We start from the raw sequence: 22,727 nt of genomic DNA, 5'->3' as shown, positions 1-22,727 counted from the left end.
ATATTGTGCTGTATGTTAACTAGCTGGAATTTAATAATAACTTGGGGAAAAAACAGCTCATACTAAAAATGAAGTGCATTATCTATTGTAAAAGATGTTAATAATAGATAAAATAAACCAGACATTATTTAAATTATTCAGAAAATGTTATTTTTCACCATATTCTTCAAGGCAATTTAAATAAAGCACAGCATGCTCATGGCAAAACAAGGACTGTTAGAGTGAATATTGAAACCTTCATAATATCGTGAATGAGGTCTACTTTTTAAATTTTGGTCAGGTTGAGTTCCCTGGGTTCTTAATTCCAGCAACTTTAGCTTTAAAATTTTAGTAATTTAGTTAAAAAATAGTTTTTTTTTAACAAAGCTTACTCTGATGTCATCCCTATATGTAGTACAAAATTTGAAATATGATACATTGACTCCTCTCTGAATCCTTAGCGATTTCAGTGAACTGTGTACACATAGAAGATATGACCAACACACGGGCCTTTCAGTTCTTTGACATTCTCTCCTCTAAATATCTTGCCCTCTTTACTTCAGCCACTCATGCCCATGGTCTTATCCTAAACCTCGTAATTTACCAGTAACTGCAACATTTCCATATTTTTATTTCGTGAATCCTACTTTCTGACCCTCACTACTTCTTTCTGGTTCACACCTTCTAATACTCCCACTTCAACAATCCTTTGACCTCTTCTTGAAACATCCAATTGATCTACACCACCATCCTTTACTGTCTCTCACCTCCCTGATGCCCTCTTTTTTCCTTAGCAGTTTAAAATGCATTGTCATCCATTATAATCGCTTTTTGCTAAACCTTCAACTATCTTGCCCCCTTTGCTTTTGTTATACTCACACCACTTAGCAAAACCATAAATCTAATTAAATCCAATTATTTGCCTATGTTGCACCAGTACTGATGCAGCTCCACATAAGTGGAATTAATACATACAAGCACACCAACCATTTTGAATTAGTGATCATAAATGTCAAAAGGCATTTGACGTTGACTGGGAATCATACTAAAGCTCTTTAATAGTTCACTCTCTTCACTGAGATGGCTATTATACACTCTCTTTTTCTTCTCAAACCTCCAACTTCCTTTCCAGTCCTCCCAACTAATCGAAGGAGTCTTCCATGGAGTTCCAATACCAGATCAACCAGAATCTTTATTTACATAATTAGGCTTTCCGATCTGGAGATGGAACTAACCTTGCTCTTATCCCAAACTGATGACTTTACTTGTGCACTGGAACCTATCCACTCTCTCCTATTCAAGAATATCACTTCAGCAATACTCCTCTCTCTTTCCTACATAAATTTTTTAAAATTTCTACTGGAAAATTGCTGACTGCACATGCTGTTATGTCTTCCATCTTAATAATATATAATAACTTCTTGATCCATTACTCCATGCTTTCAAGCTACTCTCTCCCACCTTGAGTTGTATACTATCTTTGCAGCAAATCCCTGGAAAGAGTTGTCTCTACTCTGTCTCCAATTCCTCTCCTCCTATTCTATCTTAAACACGTCACTTAGACTTTTCCTTCAAGTTTTTCCAATCAAACTGCTCTCATCAAGATCACCAATGACTTCCATTGTCTCATCTAATGGCCAGTTCTTTGTCCTCGTGTTTTTTGTTTTTTTGTTTTTTGTTTTACTGATTAACAGCATTTGATATGGTTGATCACTCCTTCCTTTTTGATGCATTCTCTTTGCCTAGCTCTGGGACACCACTCTCTCTTGGGTTTTTTTTTTTCTAATTTCACTGGATTTTCTTTCTCAGTCTTTTGCTGATTCCTCCTCTTCTTCATCACCTTTGAGTTGATGTGACTCAGGACTCCATCCTTGAAACTCCTCTTGTCTATTTACAATTGCTACTGTCCTAAATTTATAACTCTTGTCCAGATGTCTCTTCCAAATTCCAGACTTCTTTATCCAATGACCACTCTGTATCTCTGCTGTAAAAGCAAAAAAGATATCTATAAACTAACAAGTATAAAGCTAGACTCCTGAACTTTATCCCAAATCTGTTCCACCTACAGCCTTCCCCTTGTGAAATGATAGAAACTTAATCTTCTCAGTTGCTCAGACCAAAACCTTGGAGTTATTAATGACTGTCTTCTCTCACATTCAGTGTCTAATCCATCAGGAAGTCCTATTGGTTTTACCTTCAAAATCTATTCAGAATATAATTCCTACTACCTCTACTCTACCACTATGGTGTTTACCACCACCACCTCTCTCCTGTTTTACTGCAATAGCATCCTGACTGCTTCTACCCTTGCCCCACTTTAATTAAGCCTATTCTCAACCTAGCAGCCAGAGTGATCCTTTAAAAACCTAAGTCAAATCCTGCTACAGCCTTGCACAAAACTCTGCAGTGACTCCTCATTTCATTCAGTTTTAAAAAAATGGCTTAAAGGCCCTATATAACCCCCACCAACATTACCATTATAATCTTATTCCCACTATTCTTCCCCTCAGTTCATTACACTCCAGCGTCACTAGCCTCCTTACTCTTCCTCAAAACTGCTAGTTATACTCCTGCTTTAGGGCTTTTTGATCACACTGTTTTCTCAGCCTAGGACACTCTTCCCCAGATTTAGCTTAGCTTACTTCCCTCCCTTTCAAATTTGTGAACAAAGCTCACATTTTCAACGGAGCTATAATACCCATTCTATTTAAAATTGCAAACAACTCCAATTCCCCCCATACCTTTACCTTGCTCTACTTTATATTTTCCATAGCACTAACCACCTTCTTACAATATAATTGATTTCTTTATTATGGATAATGTTTATTGTCTTCTTCCATCCACACTACCATACCCTAGAATATAACCACCTTTCCAAGAGCAGGGAACTTTCTTTTTAATGGATGTATCCCAAGCACCTAGAAGAGTTCCTGACACAGAATAGACACCCAATAGCTATTTGACGAATGAATGAATGACATAATCTTTTTATGTGTGTATGCCTTGTCCCTACAACAAAATTTAAAGCTCTCTAAAGGTACCTACAAATCCTAACATAATATTCTGGACACAAGAGACAATTTATATTTTTTAATAACTAGGTCCCAATTTTTTAAAAAAATATTTTATTTATTTATTTGACACAGCAGGAGAGAGAGCACAAACAGGGGGAGCAGCAGGGGGAAAGGGAGAAGCAGAGTAGGGAGACTGACAAGGGGAACCATCCCAGGACTCTGGGATCACAACCTGAGCCAAAGGCAGACACTTAACCGTCTGAGCCACCCATGTGCCTCTAGGTCCCAATTTCATTAATTCTTTCAATATTATGCTTTGATGAGCTGCTGCCATCTCTACACACTTTTTTTGAATTGTTATTATTCCTTTCACTTTTCCATTCAAAATGTTAAGTTTTGTTGGTTCCCAAAACCTCCTGTAGATGCATATGGAATTGAGTCACGATGAAGAGAGTTTAGTTACTGTATTTCTGAAACATCATCATTAAAAGGAAGTATCTCCTATCAGAGCATGTAACTTCTACGGAAGCTCCTGTGTAGTGCTTATCTCCTACTAGTTTGCTTATCTCTATTTCCCACTTCTAGTTTTCACATAATTCTATGAATAACTGGAACAATCCACCACCTGACTAAACTTGTTTGCTCAAATTCATCCATCAAGACTTACCTTTTCAGAGACAGCATAGAGAGCTTATCGTACCAGAGAAGGTAAACAGAAGACTTACATTCAAGAACTAGCTCTACCTGTTCTAGATTGAATGGCCTTAAGCAATTCACTTCACTTGCCCACATTTCAGTTTTCTCACCTAAATTCATGATCAGATGACCTGCCTCACATAGTTGCTGTGAGGTAAATGCAGATAGTGCATGAACAAGCTTTGTAGCCTGTGAACTTCTGCACAAACATAAGGTACTATTATTTCCCAGAAGCATTATTAGTTTCATTATAACTATAGATGATGCTGATTTAGCATTGAGTGAAAAAAATCTAAATGAGATTAAGTGATCCTCAGAAGTACCATGTCATAAAATGATCAGCCATCTGTTTATAAAAATTTAGACATTTGACAACAAAATTGTAAAAGCAGACTATTCTAATGATCAGATTAAATGAGCTACTATATATTGTAAGCACCATATAAACTATGTACCAGTATATACATGTAAAGTTTTTACTATTATACCTAGCTAGTAATTTTAAGCTTCCAGATATATTTTCAGGCAGAAGGCATGAAGGAAATATTTAAACTTCACTGTACTTATTAAATACAAAAATGATAAAAATTCCACTTCGATGTTCTTTAATTCAAATTTCAATGTTCATTAAACTTGAATGCAGTAGTTCAAATTACTTTCTAAAATGCACACTTAGCTACTATTGAATACAATAAAAACTGTGCATACATACCCAAAGGCAAAATGTAACCCTCTTAAAAAAATTCACAGTCAACATGTATTTTAAAAATGTACTATGGCAAGCTAGAAACAGGCTAATAGACCAATAATAGTAATGGAACTTACAGAAGAAATATAAGTGGATGCTGTATAAAATATTTTACAAAATAAATTAACATTTACTAGCATAGTAAACAAATATTTTAGTGACAAGACATACTCAAATGTTCTCTTATGGTTTCAAATGCCACCAGTTCACCTCAATGGAATAACATTTCCACATTGACCATTAATGTTTTTATTTTTATTTAGAGCTAATATTTTTATGCTTTCTGTTCCTATTAATGAATCTTCTTAAAATAACCACTAAAATAAAATGAATGCAACTAAATGTGATAATTCATTTAAAAACTGTCAAAAAGCCTTCATCAGTCCACAGTATATTTCGTGCCTCTCATCTATCAGCTACTTCCCAATCCATTCAATATTTCCATAAGAAATATTTTCTCATCAAGTTTTTTCCAACCTTATTTAGCTTCATTCCTTTTTCCATGACCAAATGGAACTGTATCAATGCTAACATTACCCAAATTACAGTCCTCCTCTCTTTAAATCAAGAGTCTACCTAACTGGGGCACATGGCTGGCTCAGTCAGTGGAACATAAGACTCTTGATCTCCAGGTTGTGGGTTCAAGGCCCACACTGGGTGTGGAGATTACTATAAATATTAACATTTAAAAAAAAAATAAGAGTCTTCCAGGCACCTGGGTGGCTAAGTGGCAAAGTGTCTGCCATTGGCTCAAGTCATGATCCCAGAGCCCTGGGATCCAGTCCTACACCTGGCTCCTTGCTCCACAGGGAGCCTGCTTCTCCCTCTGCGTTTCTCTTCTCTCTCTCTCTCTCTATCTATCTATCTCTCAGATAAATAAATGAAATCTTAAAAATAAAATAAAATAAATTAAAAAAAGAGCTTTCCTAATTGGGCAGAAAACTTTTAATTGAGATCCACTGCACCTTCTTTGATGATGAAACATGAATCCATGAGACCAATACTTTTACATTTTTACCACTAATACAGAAAAATATCTAAATGGGGGAATTCCTCGAGTTTTATTTACATTTAAAAACTGAGAGCCCAGGACACCAAGGTGGCTCAGTGATTGAGCGTCTGCCTTTGGGTCAGGGCATGATCCCCCCCCCAATCCCCAGATCAAGTCCCAGTCCTGCATGGGGCTCCCTGCCGGGAGCTTGCTTCTACTTCTGCCTATGTCTCTGCCTCTCAATCTGTGTCTCTCATGAATAAATAAATAAAATCCTTTTTTAAAAAGTGGAGAGCCTTCTTGAAAAAGAAACAATACAGAGAAGAGCAATCACCCAATTCAATGGGACTAAATTGTGAAGAATAAGAAAAGCTTTAGACTCTGGCAACATGTAGATTATGTAAACATCACACAACCTTATGAAAAAGAACATGTCCCTAAAATAACAAAAGCCTGTCAGTCTTTTAGTATGACAAGGACAAATCCAAAACAACCGCAAATAAAAGAAATTAGCTATATTAAATGTACTCATATCAACTAAGCTCTGGAGCAGTTACTACGCTCTTCAGAGGTCAAAGTGTTCAACATGTGCCCATCATCAAAATGACCACTCTTGCGGGACATGACTGGCATTAAGACTATAATGTTTCATTTTTTAAAATTGCAAGCTGAAAATCAATTAAATATTCTCATTAAAGAATAGAAACTCTTCACAAAAGTAATTTAATGCTATATTAATTAATGTGTTTTAATCCAAAAGTCATGATTTCTCTGTCAACAAATATTTGTTTAGTTTATGAGAGATGGTTATTTAAGGGACCTAAGCAGAGTAAAACATATTAAAATCAACAACTGGCTTCATGTAGTTTTCCAGGTTTTAATCTGCTAATAGCTGTAATGACTACTATATCCATTAAGTATATAAATCTTTCCATAGATAACATAAGAATAATTTCAAGCAAAATATACTTTAGTTAATCACTAACATGATCCAGCACACTGCTTTTAGCTATAACATATCAGCTCTATGTCTGTTTATGCTTTATTCACTTTAGATTTTTCTATATGAAGCATTTAATTTCAGAATTAATACAATCTTAGCATGCTTCTTGGCTATGTCTCCTTTCCACCAGTGAATACTCATAAAATGTGAACACAATTTAATATTAGAATAAGCAAAATATATTTAGAGAGGTAAATATGCCATAAACATTTTATAATGCACTGCAAAGCCTAATTAATGTTGCTTTAATTTTCCATAATTTTGAATTGCACACATTTGCTATTCCCTGCATTAATATAGGTTAGCTGAGAGTTAACCATGTAGCAATAAAACTCTACATATATAATCTGGAGATAAGAAAAATAAGAATTTGGATAGTTTTTAAGATCATGATGTTCCCCTTGATAAGTAGCCTTGTACAGATGAATAGTATTACTTATTAAATATTTGTTGAAATGAAGTGACAAATGAAATGACTTGAAAAATATCTTATATATAAATGTAAACATGTTTATAATATTTAAATACAGTTAACATTATATATGTTATATATATAGTGTGTGTGTGTGTGTGTGCATGTGCGTGTGTGTTCAAACTGAATATTCTAATTGGCTTATAAAATGAGACCTAAAACTTGTGTACTATACACAAAACATACTATGCAGTAAATTTTTTTCTATGAAAAAACTTCCCTTTCGTCTTCCTCAAATAAAAACCTGGAGGTTACTCATAATTTTTTTTACAAAATAAAATCAGAAGTTTAGCAGAACACAGGCTATCTTCAAAGCATCAGGCTTAATGTTAATATTAAACATTTAATTATGTTTAATAATTACATTTGCAAATAATTTTGCAAAGCAAATCAAACTCTAAGCTTGAGAATCTATTTAAAATTATAACACAAATGAAAGTAAGTTTTTTTACATGGGGAAAACATGTTTTTTAATCCACAGTTGCACATTTTACTACAAAAACATCTCACAGAATGACTAATTGTGTGAATTTTTAAGGGCTCATATCATAAGGACTCAGCAAATATATGTCAGAGAAAAGATACTAAAGTCAATTAAATACAGCCATTCTGAAGTAGAAATACCTGTTTTATTCCAATCTCCTCTTGGTATGCATTTTATTTATAACATGAGTAATTCTATACGTTCATAAAACTAAAATATTGTGTTTTCTTTCTAACTATTTTTAGTTGAAACTTTCTGGTATAATTCTAAAGACTAAAAAAAATCTAGTGTTTACTGATAAAACACACAGCAGATATGAAGAAGGAAATTGAAGTATTCAACAATAGATATTTGGCAAAAAAATTGTAATCACAAAGATTTCACAATTTAGCAAATATAAGAGAGAGGATATATGGTTTATGTTCCCTAAGCTAAAGACAGCATGATTCTAGAATATAAGCTCCATGACAGAACAGACTGTTGTGTTCACTGTTTGCAGCAACTAAAACAATGGCATCACATAGTATACTTTACACACAAACGCACTCGTGCACATGCAGAGTCACAACAAATCTAATCATAAGATCAAAATGGTTGTGAAGAAGTTCTTATTTCAATTCCAATAATCGAATTGATAGAGTCTTCCAAATGTCTACAGATTAAAGACAACACTGCATAAAGATACAACTTATGTCCTGTGGAGAACCATTTCAGTTGAGGTACTCTTAAATTCTTGTAAATAAGTTTCCTTGGATGGAATTCAAGATGAGAACCATATCATACAGCGTCCTACTCTATTGTTCATACTGTTATATAAAGTGAGTCTTCAGTATCTATATGGTTATTATCCTTCCAGAAGGATCAAGGACTAACATACAGATATAGTAACATTTTATGGATGGTCACGTTAAAGTTTTTATATAGTTTATCTGATTTTTGGTGTGCTTTAATACGGCACTAAACTCAACATCCTTAAAATAAGTACTATGTAAATTGCACCTATGTAGTCTACTATCTTTTTTTTTTTTTAAATTAATTTTTATTGGTGTTCAATTTACCAACATACAGAAAAACACCCAGTGCTCATCCCGTCAAGTGTCCACCTCAGTGCCCGTCACCCATTCCCCTCCAACACCCGCCCTCCTCCCCCCTTCCACCACCCCTAGTTCGTTTCCCCGAGTTAGGAGTCTTTATGTTCTGTCTCCCTTCTGATATTTCCCAACATTTCTTCTCCCTTCCTTTATATTCCCTTTCACTATTATTTATATTCCCCAAATGAATGAGAACATACACTGCTTGTCCTTCTCCGATTGACTTATTTCACTCAGCATAATACCCTCCCTACTATCTAAAGCCATTAAGAGATAGAATGGTCTTAAATGATAATTATGTATGTATTTTTATTAAATGTTTTTACTTCAATACAGAAGGATATCTCAAAATTGATACATAATTTAGATAATGCATTTAACAAATAAAATTAAAAATAAATTTATCCCAATATTGTTTGTGATGCTATTAACTATGCTTTTTAGACAAATAAGTGAGAGACAGACTTCTTCCAAAATAACTAAAAGCTCAGAATCTAACATATTGCTGTAAAGCTATAATGGTTATAACTGTTAATCCAATACACCTTTTATACAAACCCATACACACGAGTGGAAAAATAGCACAGATGTTCATCTCTAATGCAATTTCCATTCAATTTCCTAAGTGCAGTCCCTGTGTGCAAACTAGCTTAACGTTATGTTTAGCTTGCAAATTCTTTTAATAAATAATGAATGCAATAAAACTAGGAGATCAATGGCAAGCTGAGAAATCATAAAAAAAAAAGCCTTTTGTGTTCAGGTTGTTGCCCATTTCAAACTTTAATCCAGAGACAGGTCAATATTACTTTTTTTCTTTTTAGCTCATCACATAAAAAGCATAAATGTAGCCTAAATGCTCTTATAATCTAACAGTTGCCAGCAACCTGATAAGATCATTGAACACAATTGCAATTTAATGTTATACACCTTACATTACACACTACATTATACACTATTAAGCAGTCAACTTGTTTAAGAATAAAATGGTTATATAGCAATAAAAATAGTTTCATTATTTTTTAATGTTCCTGTCCTATATATATTATTCCAGTAACATAATTACAAATTTTTCATCATCATTTGTTCTAATAAACTAGATAATTTTAATGGGTCAAAATAGTACATACGTATGAGTAGTTTCAATCTCAGGGATCCTGGATGAAAGGAAATTTAACTCTTCAAAATTAATTGTACCTGAAAGAACTAAGTTATTCCTTTAAATGGATGGGGGGTGGGATACTTCATGTAAATTCATGTTGTACTGAATGGGTCTTGAGCTTATCTAGGAAAAAAGTAAATCATAATTCTTAGGTATTTGTGTTTCTATTCACAGGCTAAGAGGAAAATCTTGTTCTTCTCACCTCAATTTGGATAAACATGCATTTTCTTTTTGAATGATCAAAAGTAAACTGTCACTACAGGTGGTACTGATATCAAATATTATAAATCTAAATAGCTGAAAATGATTTTAAGGTAGTAGGCTTGTCTTATTTATTAATTCTTGCCTATTCATAATATTAGAGCATCTTCTGTGGGTTTTCACTAAAAGGAAATGTCAAGAAGTCATCTTTTCTTTAAAGGTATATTTCAGTTCCAAATTCTAATTTCATATATTAGATTTTGATAGCTTTATATGCATATTTGTGAAAAGTTTATGGCATGATTACAAATGATTTTATAATAGAATTAAAATTTCAAGATTAGTGTCTTTAATAACTGTATACCTTATGTAACTATTTCCTAGCTTTTCAAAGGAATGGCAATTTGTGCAAAGAATTCTGATGAGGAATAAATGTGTATGTGTGTGCATGATTGTATTCACTTAACAAATGTGAATTAAGTACCTAAAATATATACAATATTAGGCTTAATGAAGTCTTGCAATGAATATTACTAAAGTTAAAATTTACTCCTTAGAAATTATTACAAATTCAAGGTTTTGTTCTATGTAATAATTTCAGTTCTCATTTAAGGATATCATTATAGGTAGTGATAAACTTATCAATTTGCTCTTTAACTATATTATATTCAATTTAGCTATATTATATACACATTCTCAATATAATAATTTCATCAATTCTAATTTATAAATTTATCTCTAAAGAAAGATGTGGTAAAAAAAATTTTTCATGAAAACATTCCCATGTTTTAAGCAAATCTTGGGAAAAAAACCCTGTACATAACTTTATTAAACTTCATTATAAATGTCTTTTTAAACTATACTGTAGATCATAGTATATATCCTAAGTTTCCAAAATTAGCCTAACTTTGGAGATAAAAATTATCCTGAAGAATTTGAGACCTCAACGGTATCAATTAACAGTATTTCCTGTTTTCCTATTTTAATAAAGCAAAAAAAATTATTATGAAAGAATACTGTAAAGGCCTGCAAAGAGGAACTAACTCTAAGAGCTGATTTTTTAAAATACATATTCTTCAGGGAGTTGAACAAGAGAAAAATTCAATCTCCTTTTTAAAATTTGTATTTTTAAATATCAGAGATTAACTAAAACGTTATTAAATCTACAGCATTCAACTCAAAATATTTCACAACAATTGACAGAATTATTTCTCTCCTAACACCAAGGTAATTAAGCTTTGGGTTAAATGATATAAAGTATGGTTGCTATGATATTTAATGCAGATAGGTAATAAATTTCACTAGAGTAATAACAAAGTTCCTTTTGGTGTGCCTATGCTTTTCTACAATTTTGGAAATTAAATTATAAAAGTAGCATTTATTATTACTGAATGATTTACAAATAATTACCCAGAATATAAATAACTGAATTATACTAAAATGAAATAAACTTTTCTAAGATTTTCAGCTTTACAAAGTGAGGAAATGATGAATATGCAGTGGACAAACTATCCTCCTCCTACTAAAAAGAAATATTAAATCCTAAAGGAGTTCTAAATCCCTTGGTAAGAGTATATTACAGCTGCATTAAGCCAACAAGAAGCTTATTAGTAAGGATTTAAAAACTAACACACTTCTGTAATCAATTCAGATACAGCATTATTCTATTTATAGTGACACTTGCAATGTGTCCCAATCATATATTATTTATTCTCATTTTTCTTACCATGATTAAAATATTAATGTGGGGAGCACTTTTAAGTAGCTACACTATATTTAGGTTTTAATATATTGATTTCCACCATTTCGGAATAGTTAATATAGCATGAAAATTAAGAATCTTTCCCATGAAGAAGCTCATGATTAATTTGATATTTTTCTCTGATTCCTAAATAAAATTAAATGAATTTAGTTGTTCTGGCAGAAAATGGAAAAAGGGATGCTGCCACTTTAAAAGCTTTGATCTCTTTGACATTGCTGGCAGTGTATGGGAACATTAATGCATCTGTCACGATAACAAGCTAAGAATAACATCTAGACATCAAACTGAGCAGAGAATCCATCTGAAGTGATTCATTGAGATCTGTCTCATTGATTTATCAAACACAGGGCAACATCTGCAGCCTCACAGAGCCGCTTGGTGAAATTAATGCAAGATCAATTCAAATGGAAAAAAGTGTAAAAGAGATAAATCAAAACACAATTTGCATGCAGTTCCACAATCAGGCTTATTGGGTGCAAATGCTCAATTTCCCTTCCAAAGCAAATGTGTTTAAATGTTGTTTTTGCTTTTTAGAATTGTGTAATCTGAAGTGACAGTGAAGAGTTTTGCAGGTTGAGACGGTGAAAGGAAAGAAAAGGAGGAAAACATGCTACCAAAGACCTTTTGAATATGCAACAAGAATATCATTAATACCTAATTGTTTTGCTTTTGGGGAAAGATTTTACGTCCTTTCTCCAAAAACAATATTTTCAGTTTTGGTCAATTGGAGTGATTTTAATACATATTTTAAATGTATAGAGCGGATAAACCTAAATCATTCGTATCTCTAAGTGCACCAGATAAAGTGATCCTGAAGATCTAGATTGCCAAGTGAAATATAATATATTGTGATTAAGGTTTCTCGCAATTATATTTGCCTGCTAGAAGCATTTTTAAAGCATGTAGGAATTTCATTCAGACAAAATAAAATTACTTTAAAAAGCATCAAATAATTCAGACAATATTTTATACATGTATTAGGTGTTCTTGTATGAAACCATGTAAAGCATTAATATCTGAAGACCATCACTTCCTAACTATTGGAATTCATGTACTATACATTGAGGGTAATATTACACACATATATCCAAAGAAATTCTCCTTCATATCATGCATCATTTCTTTAATGTAATATTCATGACCTAGTAAATGAGTGTTTGGACAAATATTAAATCCAGCTAAAATATTTAGGTAAACACAAAAATTGTTGGTTATACAGAAGTGTACATTTAAAATGAATGTACATGTGGAAGTTCTGTGCACTGGCAGATTATAATTAAATCGCTTTAATTATAATCTGGACATCATTCTTCTAATAAAAGACAGCAATGACGACTAAGTGACTGCTTGTAATAGACAATCTGACTATCCCCTCATTATCCTATGAAATAAAATGTCTGCATTTACTGCCCAGATTAATTTCTAAAATATTTTTATTGTTTCTGCAAATGTTAAGTAATACAAAATATTAGCCCAGGAAAGTGATCCAAGTTCTTAAAAAATTTGGTTTTGTATAACTTTCCTATGAATGAAAACATCAATTGTTAAAGTAAACTGCTATTTTGTGTAGATTATGAACCATATTCAAGTGTATATTTACACTTACACTTACAAAGCTGAAATCATTGAGTTACTAACAAAAATTGTATATCTTGTATTTTAAAGTAGTTTTAAATTGTTTTAAAGACATAATTCACATGAAGTTATTCTTATATGGATGCCCATTTATGTTCTGTTCACACAGTCAAAATAACAACCACAATAGGATCATTTAAATTTTTAGTTTAAAACAATAAGTTTTACTCATTTGAATATATGTCAAATCATGGCTCCAAATACATTAAAATATTTTCTTAATCATACATTATTGTTTCTCCAAGTATTCATTTAACTATACATAAATGAATAAATAACATTTAAACAGTTGATCCTCAAATGAAATGAAATGCCACTCATGAAATCTAACAATGTTACTTTTATATAGATAGGTAGGTAAAAATAGATTAACACTAAAATGTGCTGATTTTTCAGTTACCGAATACCAATTTTTAAAAGATTTTTTATTTATTTATTTATTATTTATTTATTATTTATTTATTTAATTATTCATGAGAGAGAGAGAGACAGAGAGACAGAGAGACAGAGAGAGGCAGAGACACAGGCAGAGAGAGAAGGCTTCACGCAGGGAGTCTGATGTGGGACTCGATCCCAGGAGCTCGGGATCATGCCCTGGGCGGAAAGCAGGCGCTCAACCACCAAGCCACCCAGGCGTCCCTGAATACCAATTTTTAATTTAATATTCTACTGCTGCATGAAACTTTGAAAAATTTAGTAAGGAAAATCCATTGCATGAGAGTGATATTTTTAGACACTTGCTTTCTGAATCTGCCTGCTCTGATATTAAAAACTCCAAGTTTTGTTGCATAATATTTTTTTTAAAAAAAATCAGAGTGCTTTAGCTGAAAAAAAAAAAGATCTAAAACACGATAATTTTTCCCATTTGGTTGGGTCTTTTTATCATCATTTCCTTAAAGATCCTCAAAATAATCTCCCTGCAACTAGTTTCTGAAGTAAGAAAGCATCAAGGAAAAATATTGTATAGCCTTTTTGGAATTGCAGTGATGTAAAGCTCGACTTATTTAATAAAACAATGTATAGTCAAGATTTTTTTTAGTTTTACTATTCTCTAGTAGCTAAGGCAGGTATTATTTTCCAATTCCTTTTCTGGGAAGACAAGTTTGAATATTTTGAAAATTAGCTAATAACAAAATAGTTAATATAAACCACTGATAGAGTTCTTGTGACTCTCAGTACTGTCAAAGAAACAACCATATATGTATTTTATTCATCTACCTTTCTTCAGTGCACATTAATAAAAATATGTCCTAAGCTGAACAAATCCAAATGCGATTTAATGGCAATACGTTAAGGTCTTCAAAAATGACCAATTTGAAAATAGTCTATTTTGTGTCTTCTGGAATAGTGTAGGAAGCATTTCAATAGAATTCCCTAAGTCAGGACATATACTCTCCCTCAATTAACTGACAGAGAGGGGGAAGAAATGTTTATTATGTAGGAGAAGAAAATTGCCAATGACACCATTACAAATAGGCCTTCCTTTGAACAATGTATTATGGAAATTTGTTCATCAGAGATGAAGATGAATCTCTTTTCTCAAATAAGAATAGCATATAAGAGTTTCTACTCACTGAACATGTATATACTTTTTCCTTGCATCCCGCTTTAGCCAGAAGAACTAAGTCATGAGTCCTCAGTGACAATCCTCTTTAGCCAAGTCCCCATTGATTCGTTGCTCATTTCTTTGGACATCTCTTTAAGTTCTTCTGATCCATCTTTCACCTCCTCTCATAGCATCATTCTGCTCATGTCCTACATCTCTTTTATCTTACTGGCTTCATGTCTGTCTCATCTACCTTATTTTGTCTCTTGTGAGCCTCATTCCTATTTACATCCCTTACCTTCCTTTACTCTGACTAGAAAAGTCATAGAAATAATGTTGATTTAAATAATAATTTCACAATTTTATAAAATCATTCATATGTTGGGAATGATTCAAGGTACACATTTCTGTAAATAATGTTACCTAAAGTCATAAAGCATCCATTATATGTTATCATTTTTTTTGTAGTTTTTAACAACATGGTTATGAGGGCATTTTGTAGTGATAAAATTTGGTAATGTTATTTTATCATTGATAAGATTTTCCCTAGACATTGTGGGGTTTTTTACTATCTAGAAATTGCAATATAGGTGTGTTTCTAGTAGTTTTCCTCAACTACATTCATGTGCTGCATTCATAGAATATATTTCATAAATTTTTACGATCATATATTGTAACACTTGCAACACACTTACAGAAAATGCATGTTAATAAATAACATGCCCATAAAGAAATAAATGCAAAAGGAGGCACAGCATAACTCATACATATTTCTTATATTTTTAATATTTCTCTATCATCTTTATACGTGCATATACACAAAAGCAATTTAAGCCCCCCCAAAAAGTTAGCATTGTAAATGCAATGATAAGGAGTAAATAAAACTTAACTGAATTAAAATAATAACCTAAAAACATATATAAAATAGAGTCTAAAAATAGTATAAGAACACCTGCCTCTTGATACTGAATAATATTATGTTTCCCTTCAGTAAGTAGCCCTAATAAAAATTAATTAAATAAAAGTTTCTATTTAGAGGGAAGCATCAGTTACATTAAAATACTAATCTATTTTTAAATGAAAGTCATAGATTTTGCTCAAGGATGTGTAAATTAATTATTAACATAGGACAAATTTCTGCGTGTAATAATTGTTCCACTTTAATAATGGGTGTTTGTAAGGGAGAAGGGGTAAAGGAGGGAGTGAGGGGGATAGGTATTCATGTTTAAAATTGTTTAGATGTGTCTTTTTGAATTGGCAACACCTAAATTACATGGCCCTCATCTGAAGTCCCTGGTAACTTTCTGAGTTTGTGTATTAGTAAAGTGCTTTGTGGTCAAAATAAGATTTCATTCCTACTCTTACAAGTTATAATTGCTTATTTTATCATGGGAGCAGTTATCCTTTGTGTTTTAAGACCATCTATCTACCTTAAAATCTGATCTAATAAACCAGGTTTGTAAGCCCCAGATATGAATCACTTAGAAGTTCTCATATAAACAGCTTTCTGTTTAATTCCTAGAACACAGGAGGACACTGCTCAAAGTGGGGGAAGAAAGGTCCCCTTGTAAGTTCTGTAGCATTATCTTATTGTAGCAGTCAGCAACAGTTAGTTTACAAGGTGTCAGTATACTTCAGCGATACATAGTAATTTGGATTTTACAACAGATGTTAACAATTGAGTTCCTTTTAGTTGGTAAATCCAGGGTTTTTATGATTTAAATATGCATTGTGAGAAAGTCTACCTCTGCAGAAATTTTCTGCAAAATAATCAACAGTAGTGCTGTTTTACAACCAAACTCTTTGTTCCCTTTAACCTGATGATGATTTCTTGGTTTGTATGCCAAATGTGTACATGCCTAACAGATATTACCAGATTGAAGATGGAATAAACACTACAAGGACTAATTCGCGGGTCTTTTAAAAGTCAAATAATCTTGACTATATAGTTTACCTTACTTTCTTTTTTAAACTTAGAAACATTGAATACAATTTGCTTATGGATATACACCAATGGACATTTATCTACTGTCATATGAAGGAGGTACACTTACAGAGAAGCTGATCATCATCATTTAAGAAATCTTCTCTTTGGGGGAAAAGGATCCTTCCAACTGTTTGCCTGAGGAGAAGAGCTGGAAGCATCCTCTCCAACTTCTCCTTAACCCCCGGAACCCCCAACCGATTCCCAGCCCAAGCTTTTATGCCCCACATTGCCTTGACCCAAAAAAGGACGAGTGCAGGACTGCTGTCGTTCTTTTTTATAAAATGGGATCCATCGGTTTTACTGTATCCTGAACCAGGGAGCTTTGCACAGCAGGCATATGCACATGTCCTCATATGCTCCTGCTCTCTTGCTCGCGGGCTCTTGCTCTCTGTCTCTTTCTGTGTTTTTGTCTCTGCTCTCTCACAGGCGCACTCTTACACACACCGCCACTACCACCACCATCACACACCCTTAGTACTCTCACAACACATACACAGGATGAGGAAGGAATCACCCTCTGGGATGGATTCTAGACTTTGGACCCTCTGCATCCCCCAAATGCAGTGTTCTGGATTGCTAGCTTAGGAGCCCAGGTTACAGTTCTGCCAGGCTTCTCCCCTAGAAAGTCCCTGGTGTCTGTGTTCAGGAGAAAACCTATCCGACCCGTAAGGCCACAAAAGAGGAATGAAAACCACATTAAGAAATTAACAAATAACCACAAGCAGCCAATAAGCCATGCAAGATATGGGCGAAAGACTGGAAAGTTGCAGTAGAGGACAGCAAACTGAAGTTTGCACGGGGCTTATCTTAGATCCAAGCCCTACCACCGAGCCGGGACTAGAGGGATAGGCAATTAGTCCTTCTAGTCCTCTTTCCCCATCAACTTACAGCATGAAGAATACGGGCAAGCTAGTTAAGACACTGCAAAGTTGGATGAGGGTGATGAAACATGCAGAAGAGGGCAAAGGGGGAAGAACAAACTAAAAAATGAATATCTCACCTGGCATTGGTGCAATCGGTGAACAAAGTTTCGAAGTCTTTTCTGGTGATGAGTTTGCAGCGGTTCACCCCAGGCTGGATGGCCCCCAGACCGCGGAGGATCCGGACCTGCTCCACAGTACACACCACGGGGGATATGTCCAGTCTCTTCAGCTTGGTGTACACCGTGTGCAACCCTCCCACCAGGTGCTTAAGGAAGAGATCAAAGACTTGTGGCAGGCAAATCAGTTCCTGACCGTCCATCAGGAACGAAGCCACCTTCACACCGTGCATGTCGACCATCCTGCACTCGTTGGTGTTGGTGTTGCCGCTGCCTCCGCTGGCTCCCCCGATCCCGCCACCCCTGGAGCTGCTGCTGTGGTTATTGGCCATGAAACTGTTGATCATATTAGGGTTGAGACGAGGAGGTTCCCCAGGAGTAGAGTACAAGGTTTCTGCCCGAAATAAGCCCTGTGGGACGCCGGCACCGCTGGAAGTTGCAGAGATCACCGGAGGTGCGGAGACAGCCATGCTCATTCAGTCTCAAACCGTAGGTCTTTGGGCCCTGTTTTCTTGCCCTGTCTCCTCTAGGTCTATTCGCACTCGCTCCTTCGCTCTCTCACGCTCTCTGTGGCGCGCTTGGCTCTCTCCAAACTGTTCTGAAGTCTACTGTAGCCCAGCTCATTCGCTCACGCTCACCCACTACCCTGGAACAGCTAGTAGCCCGGAGGCGCGGCGGTCCAAGAACCCACCCCCCACACACCCCCTTCCAAGACTGGCAGCATCCCCCAGCCAATGGACCCCACCCCCTTCGGCTCCCAAGCGCCCTGAATGGCTGCTCCCCGCAAGGAGGTGGAGACTCCCTGGCCGGCCTCCCAACTACCTGAGGCCTTTCTGGGTTCGCTAGTGAAGGAGGATGGAGCCTGAAAGGGGGGCAGTAGGATTCATCCGCTTCTTGCCTAGCAGTCAGACGAGAGAACGTCCAGTGATCACACAGAGCTCCCAAAGTGGCCTAGGCTACAAGCCTCTCCCCCTCCATGCCCCACCAGTGTTGAGGGAACACAAAGCGGGACTCCAAAACGTGCCTCTCTGGAACCCCGCGCCACTCTGCATTTGGGTTCAATTCAAGAGAAGGTGGTGGCGGCTCCAATTCCATTTGCACATTGCTCCCAAACTCTGCGGGGCTGAGACAGATTCGCCCAGCTTCCAGGAGAAAGACTTTAGTGAGTACAGAAGTAAAACAGAAAAAAAAAAAAAAAGAAGTAAAACAGTTCAGGCCACCTAGAGCGCTTGCTGTGAGTTCTCCAATACCCAGCGCACAGAGGAACCGGCATCCAAAACTGCAGTCAAATTAGAGATGCAGGTTGCTATTAGCAGGGGAAGTGAGCCTGTGATCACTTTGGAAAACAGGCTGTGGGATTTGGGTTTGCGAGTGGTGGGCGGATGCCTCGTTTTACAGCACTTCCACCGCTGTCCTGTAATAGACTCAGTTTTCTCTGTCTCCATTCCTTAGTCAGTTTTCTCTGTCTCCATTCCTTAGTCAGTTTTCTCTGTCTCCATTCCTTAGTTTCAAGATTGTCCTGCCTCATCCCTGGGTAAAATTGATAGGAAAAGTTCCCGTGTGACTCCAGACAGTCATTACAGGATGTGAGAGAAGAGCAAGGGTTTGCAGTCTTTAATATTGCATTTTCTTCCCTTATCTATGGGTTTTGATGGTCCAATAATTAGAGCTCCATGTCCTGCACTGTAGCTCAAGATTCCTCTTTCCCCACATGTCAGCTGCCCATAAAGGTACTACTAGGGCTCATGATAAGCAAAATGTCTAGCTGGCCAAGATACATTCCAGGGAAAAGGCATGGTCTTTCCCACACAGCATATGGTGGTTAGATCACTGTAGCAAAAAAAATATTTTAAAACACCTTGTCCAGCTTTTGATTCTCTGAAATCAAGGTATTTCCTTTCGGGTGCTTCTTTCATTTACAGGCTGTTATTCAGAAAGTGAAATCCATGCTTGGCATTAATCAATGATATAGCTATAGCTAAGGTAATGTCTCCAAAATCCTTCCAAATTGTATATAATTCCAGATCCTTACTGAATTCTATTTAGATCTCCTTGTACTTAGCAGTATCAAAAAGTAAGAGTCGGTGGACTTGCCCCTCCCCTTAATAAGACATAAAATGTCCTAAATTGGATTGTTCTGCCTCTCTTGTCAACATATTTTCTTCTTTTGTCCTTTCACCAGCCAACTAGTAAGAACTATGCTTTGAATTGCTTCATACTGTTACAATTTTTTAAAAGATCTATTTATTTATCTTGGAGAGAGAGAGAGAGAGAGAGAGAGAGAACCACCAGGAGGGACAGAGGAAGAGGGAGAGAGAATCTCAAGCAGACTCCCTGCTGAGCGTGGAGCCCCCCCCCGCCCCAGGAAGGGCTCCATGCAGGCTCAATCTCATGACCCTGAGATCAGGACCTGAGCTAAAATCAAGAGTCAGAAGTTTAAGTGACTGTGCCACCCAGGCACCACTACTGTTACAACTTTAATTGGATGGAGTTAAAATGCTAAGAAGTTGTGGTAGTTGCTTTTGGAATACAGTGACCAGTGACTCAAACATAATAGATGAGGATGCATACAACCACAAATAACTTTTAAAAGATATTAAGTCATGTTTCTAGTTTGGTATTATGGTAAGAAAATTAGAAGGAGCAAGAAAGGACAATGGAGAAGGGATACCAAAGGCAGAAAAAGCTTCCACAAAAAGTAGAGATCACAACCTGAGAAGAAATTAAAAGTTAGATGCTTAACCAATTGAGCCACCCAGGTGCCCGTGTAGTAATATTTTAATTATTAACAGAGATTAAGGTTCAAATTCTAGTAAAAATACTAGCAACTAAAATTGGCCATTGATCATTTAAGGGTTAAAGTCCCTTGGAAGCTTGTCAATACACAAAGGACCCTCCCATTTGAATTCCCTCCCATTAGCAGTCTTCTAGAAAATAAACTTGGTAATTGTCTTAGGGGATATTTGTAATTTAAAGATTTAGTCATTTAGATCTAAGAAGCCAGATGTTGTTTCTTTGGGTTTTCTTGATATTTTGATTACTCTCTATTATTGCTACTTCAACTCTTGTTATCTATGCTTTGAGATTGAGATAAATTCCACACAGAGAGTTTGTTTTTATCCCTGTCTGACTTTCATGTCTTCCATAGTCTAACATATTTCTAAATAAGGCAAAGGGTTTCTACAAGGCCAGAGGAATCCTTGTGCCATCAACACCCTGCAAGTTGGAATTTCATGAAGCAATATAAAATCATATAGGCTGCAGTAAACAGAGTATCCTTGGGAAAGGACTCTCCATGGAGAGAGGAACCATGCCCCAACTAAAAAAATACTCAAGGTATGTGAATTATTTCCAGACAAGAGCAGCTCACCTCAGCAAATAAGAGAACAAAATTAGTATAGATATCAGATCTCATCTGATAGAAGAGAAGAAATTCTAGATGCTACTATTCCAGTGGAATGATTTGGAGTCTAAGTGTAGCTTCTCAAACTCTGAAATGCTGTAATCTTCCAAGATTTAATTAGCAATTTACATGTTCTCCTAATTCATACTGTATTTGGAGGGGAAGGGTGCTCATTTGTGACATTAGGTCAAATATTCCACTTTGACATTGTGAGTGAAATGAAGATACTATTTTAACTTAAAATAAATAAATATATGGGCATCCTTATTCAGGATCACAACATGTCCAGAACCATTTAAAGGAACTAGTTTTCAGAATGGGCATTCAAGCAAAACCCAAGGTAATAAATGGAATTATTTGAAACCTTCAGCCAACTGACATTGCAGCCTCTAATATGGGCTCTAATCAGAACTCTCAGGAGCCTTCTAAGGTGTGTTTTTAGGCAAACAATAGAAGTAAATTGATTAGAATTGTCAAATCACTATATTGTACCCCTGAAACTAATATAACTTTGTATGTCAACCATACTTAAACTAAAAAAAAAAAAATTTTGATTGAGCAAGGCAATAAATGTGTAATGAAAGCATTCATATAACTGAGAATTTAACTGACTATAACTGGTATACCCCTATTCCATGGAATATATGTTCCCTTAGGAAATTGGCTATTAAATAACTTCCTATAATATAAATTATTTTTTCTCATTCTGCTCAATGCTAAATTGAAGATGAGTTCCAAGGGAAGCAAAGATGGAAAGGGGAATCGCCTGAGCAAAAAGAAAACTGTTCACAACCCAAGGAGTAACAGTTAAAATCAGATGCTTACAGGAAAAATGGACATTTACTAATGGACATATAAAAAGGAAACTCTCAAAGCATCTCATAAAGTATAAGCGCTTGCCGACTTTGAATATATCATACCCCAAACTGCACTGCTCTAGGGAGAAGTAGATGTGTCCAGCTTCAAATTCCATCTGTGTCTTTCACTGCATTGTTCCCCTTTAGGTCTTAGGCTTTTAGTGTTCAAATTCAAGCCATTCTAACTGGACTCCCACTGCTAGTTGGTATCCTTTTATTCATTTTGTTGACACCCTATTGAAATCCCTGCAGTAGCTACTCCAACCTTTTCCTACTCTTTGCAAATACCCTTCCCCCTCATTTATCAGCTATCCCTTCCTACTTCTTTTTAATTTCACTACAAAATTATTCAGTGGGAGATCCCTTATCCTCCCTTCTCTTCTCCTACAAAGTTTTTTTCCCCAATATTCTCTATTATATTCTCCTACTTCCATCAGCCTTCAGAAAATAAAAATTCTCCTCCACTCCCTTCACTGATGTTCTTTGTCATTGTCTTTGGCATCTCCAATATCTCTCCCCCTCTACTTCTTCTGTCCCCATTTATTATTGAAAATGTGCAAAGCTAGGGACCTTAAGACAAATAAAAACTTTCCTCAACCTTAAGTTTCTCCGTGTGGTCTCTGGACCACCAGCATCAGCATTAGGTGAGTACTAGATAGA

At 35.4% G+C, this 22,727-nt stretch overlaps 1 protein-coding gene across 1 annotated transcript in view; it reads right to left on the bottom strand.

Annotated features, from left to right (window-relative positions):
• The window catches only part of DACH2 (dachshund family transcription factor 2), a 650,145-nt gene extending 631,634 nt beyond the window's left edge, over positions 1-18,511 (bottom strand). The window contains exon 1 of the mRNA XM_072745035.1: positions 17,769-18,511. Within this exon, the coding sequence (XP_072601136.1) occupies positions 17,769-18,283 (515 nt within the window). The 5' untranslated portion in view covers positions 18,284-18,511. The remainder of the gene's footprint in view (positions 1-17,768) is intronic.
• Between the last annotated feature and the right edge of the window lie 4,216 nt (positions 18,512-22,727).

This window comes from Vulpes vulpes, chromosome X (assembly GCF_048418805.1).
Source record: "Vulpes vulpes isolate BD-2025 chromosome X, VulVul3, whole genome shotgun sequence".
Lineage (NCBI taxonomy): Eukaryota > Metazoa > Chordata > Mammalia > Carnivora > Canidae > Vulpes > Vulpes vulpes.
Note: the sequence above shows the minus strand (reverse complement) of the source record. Positions and strands in the feature narration are given on the sequence as shown.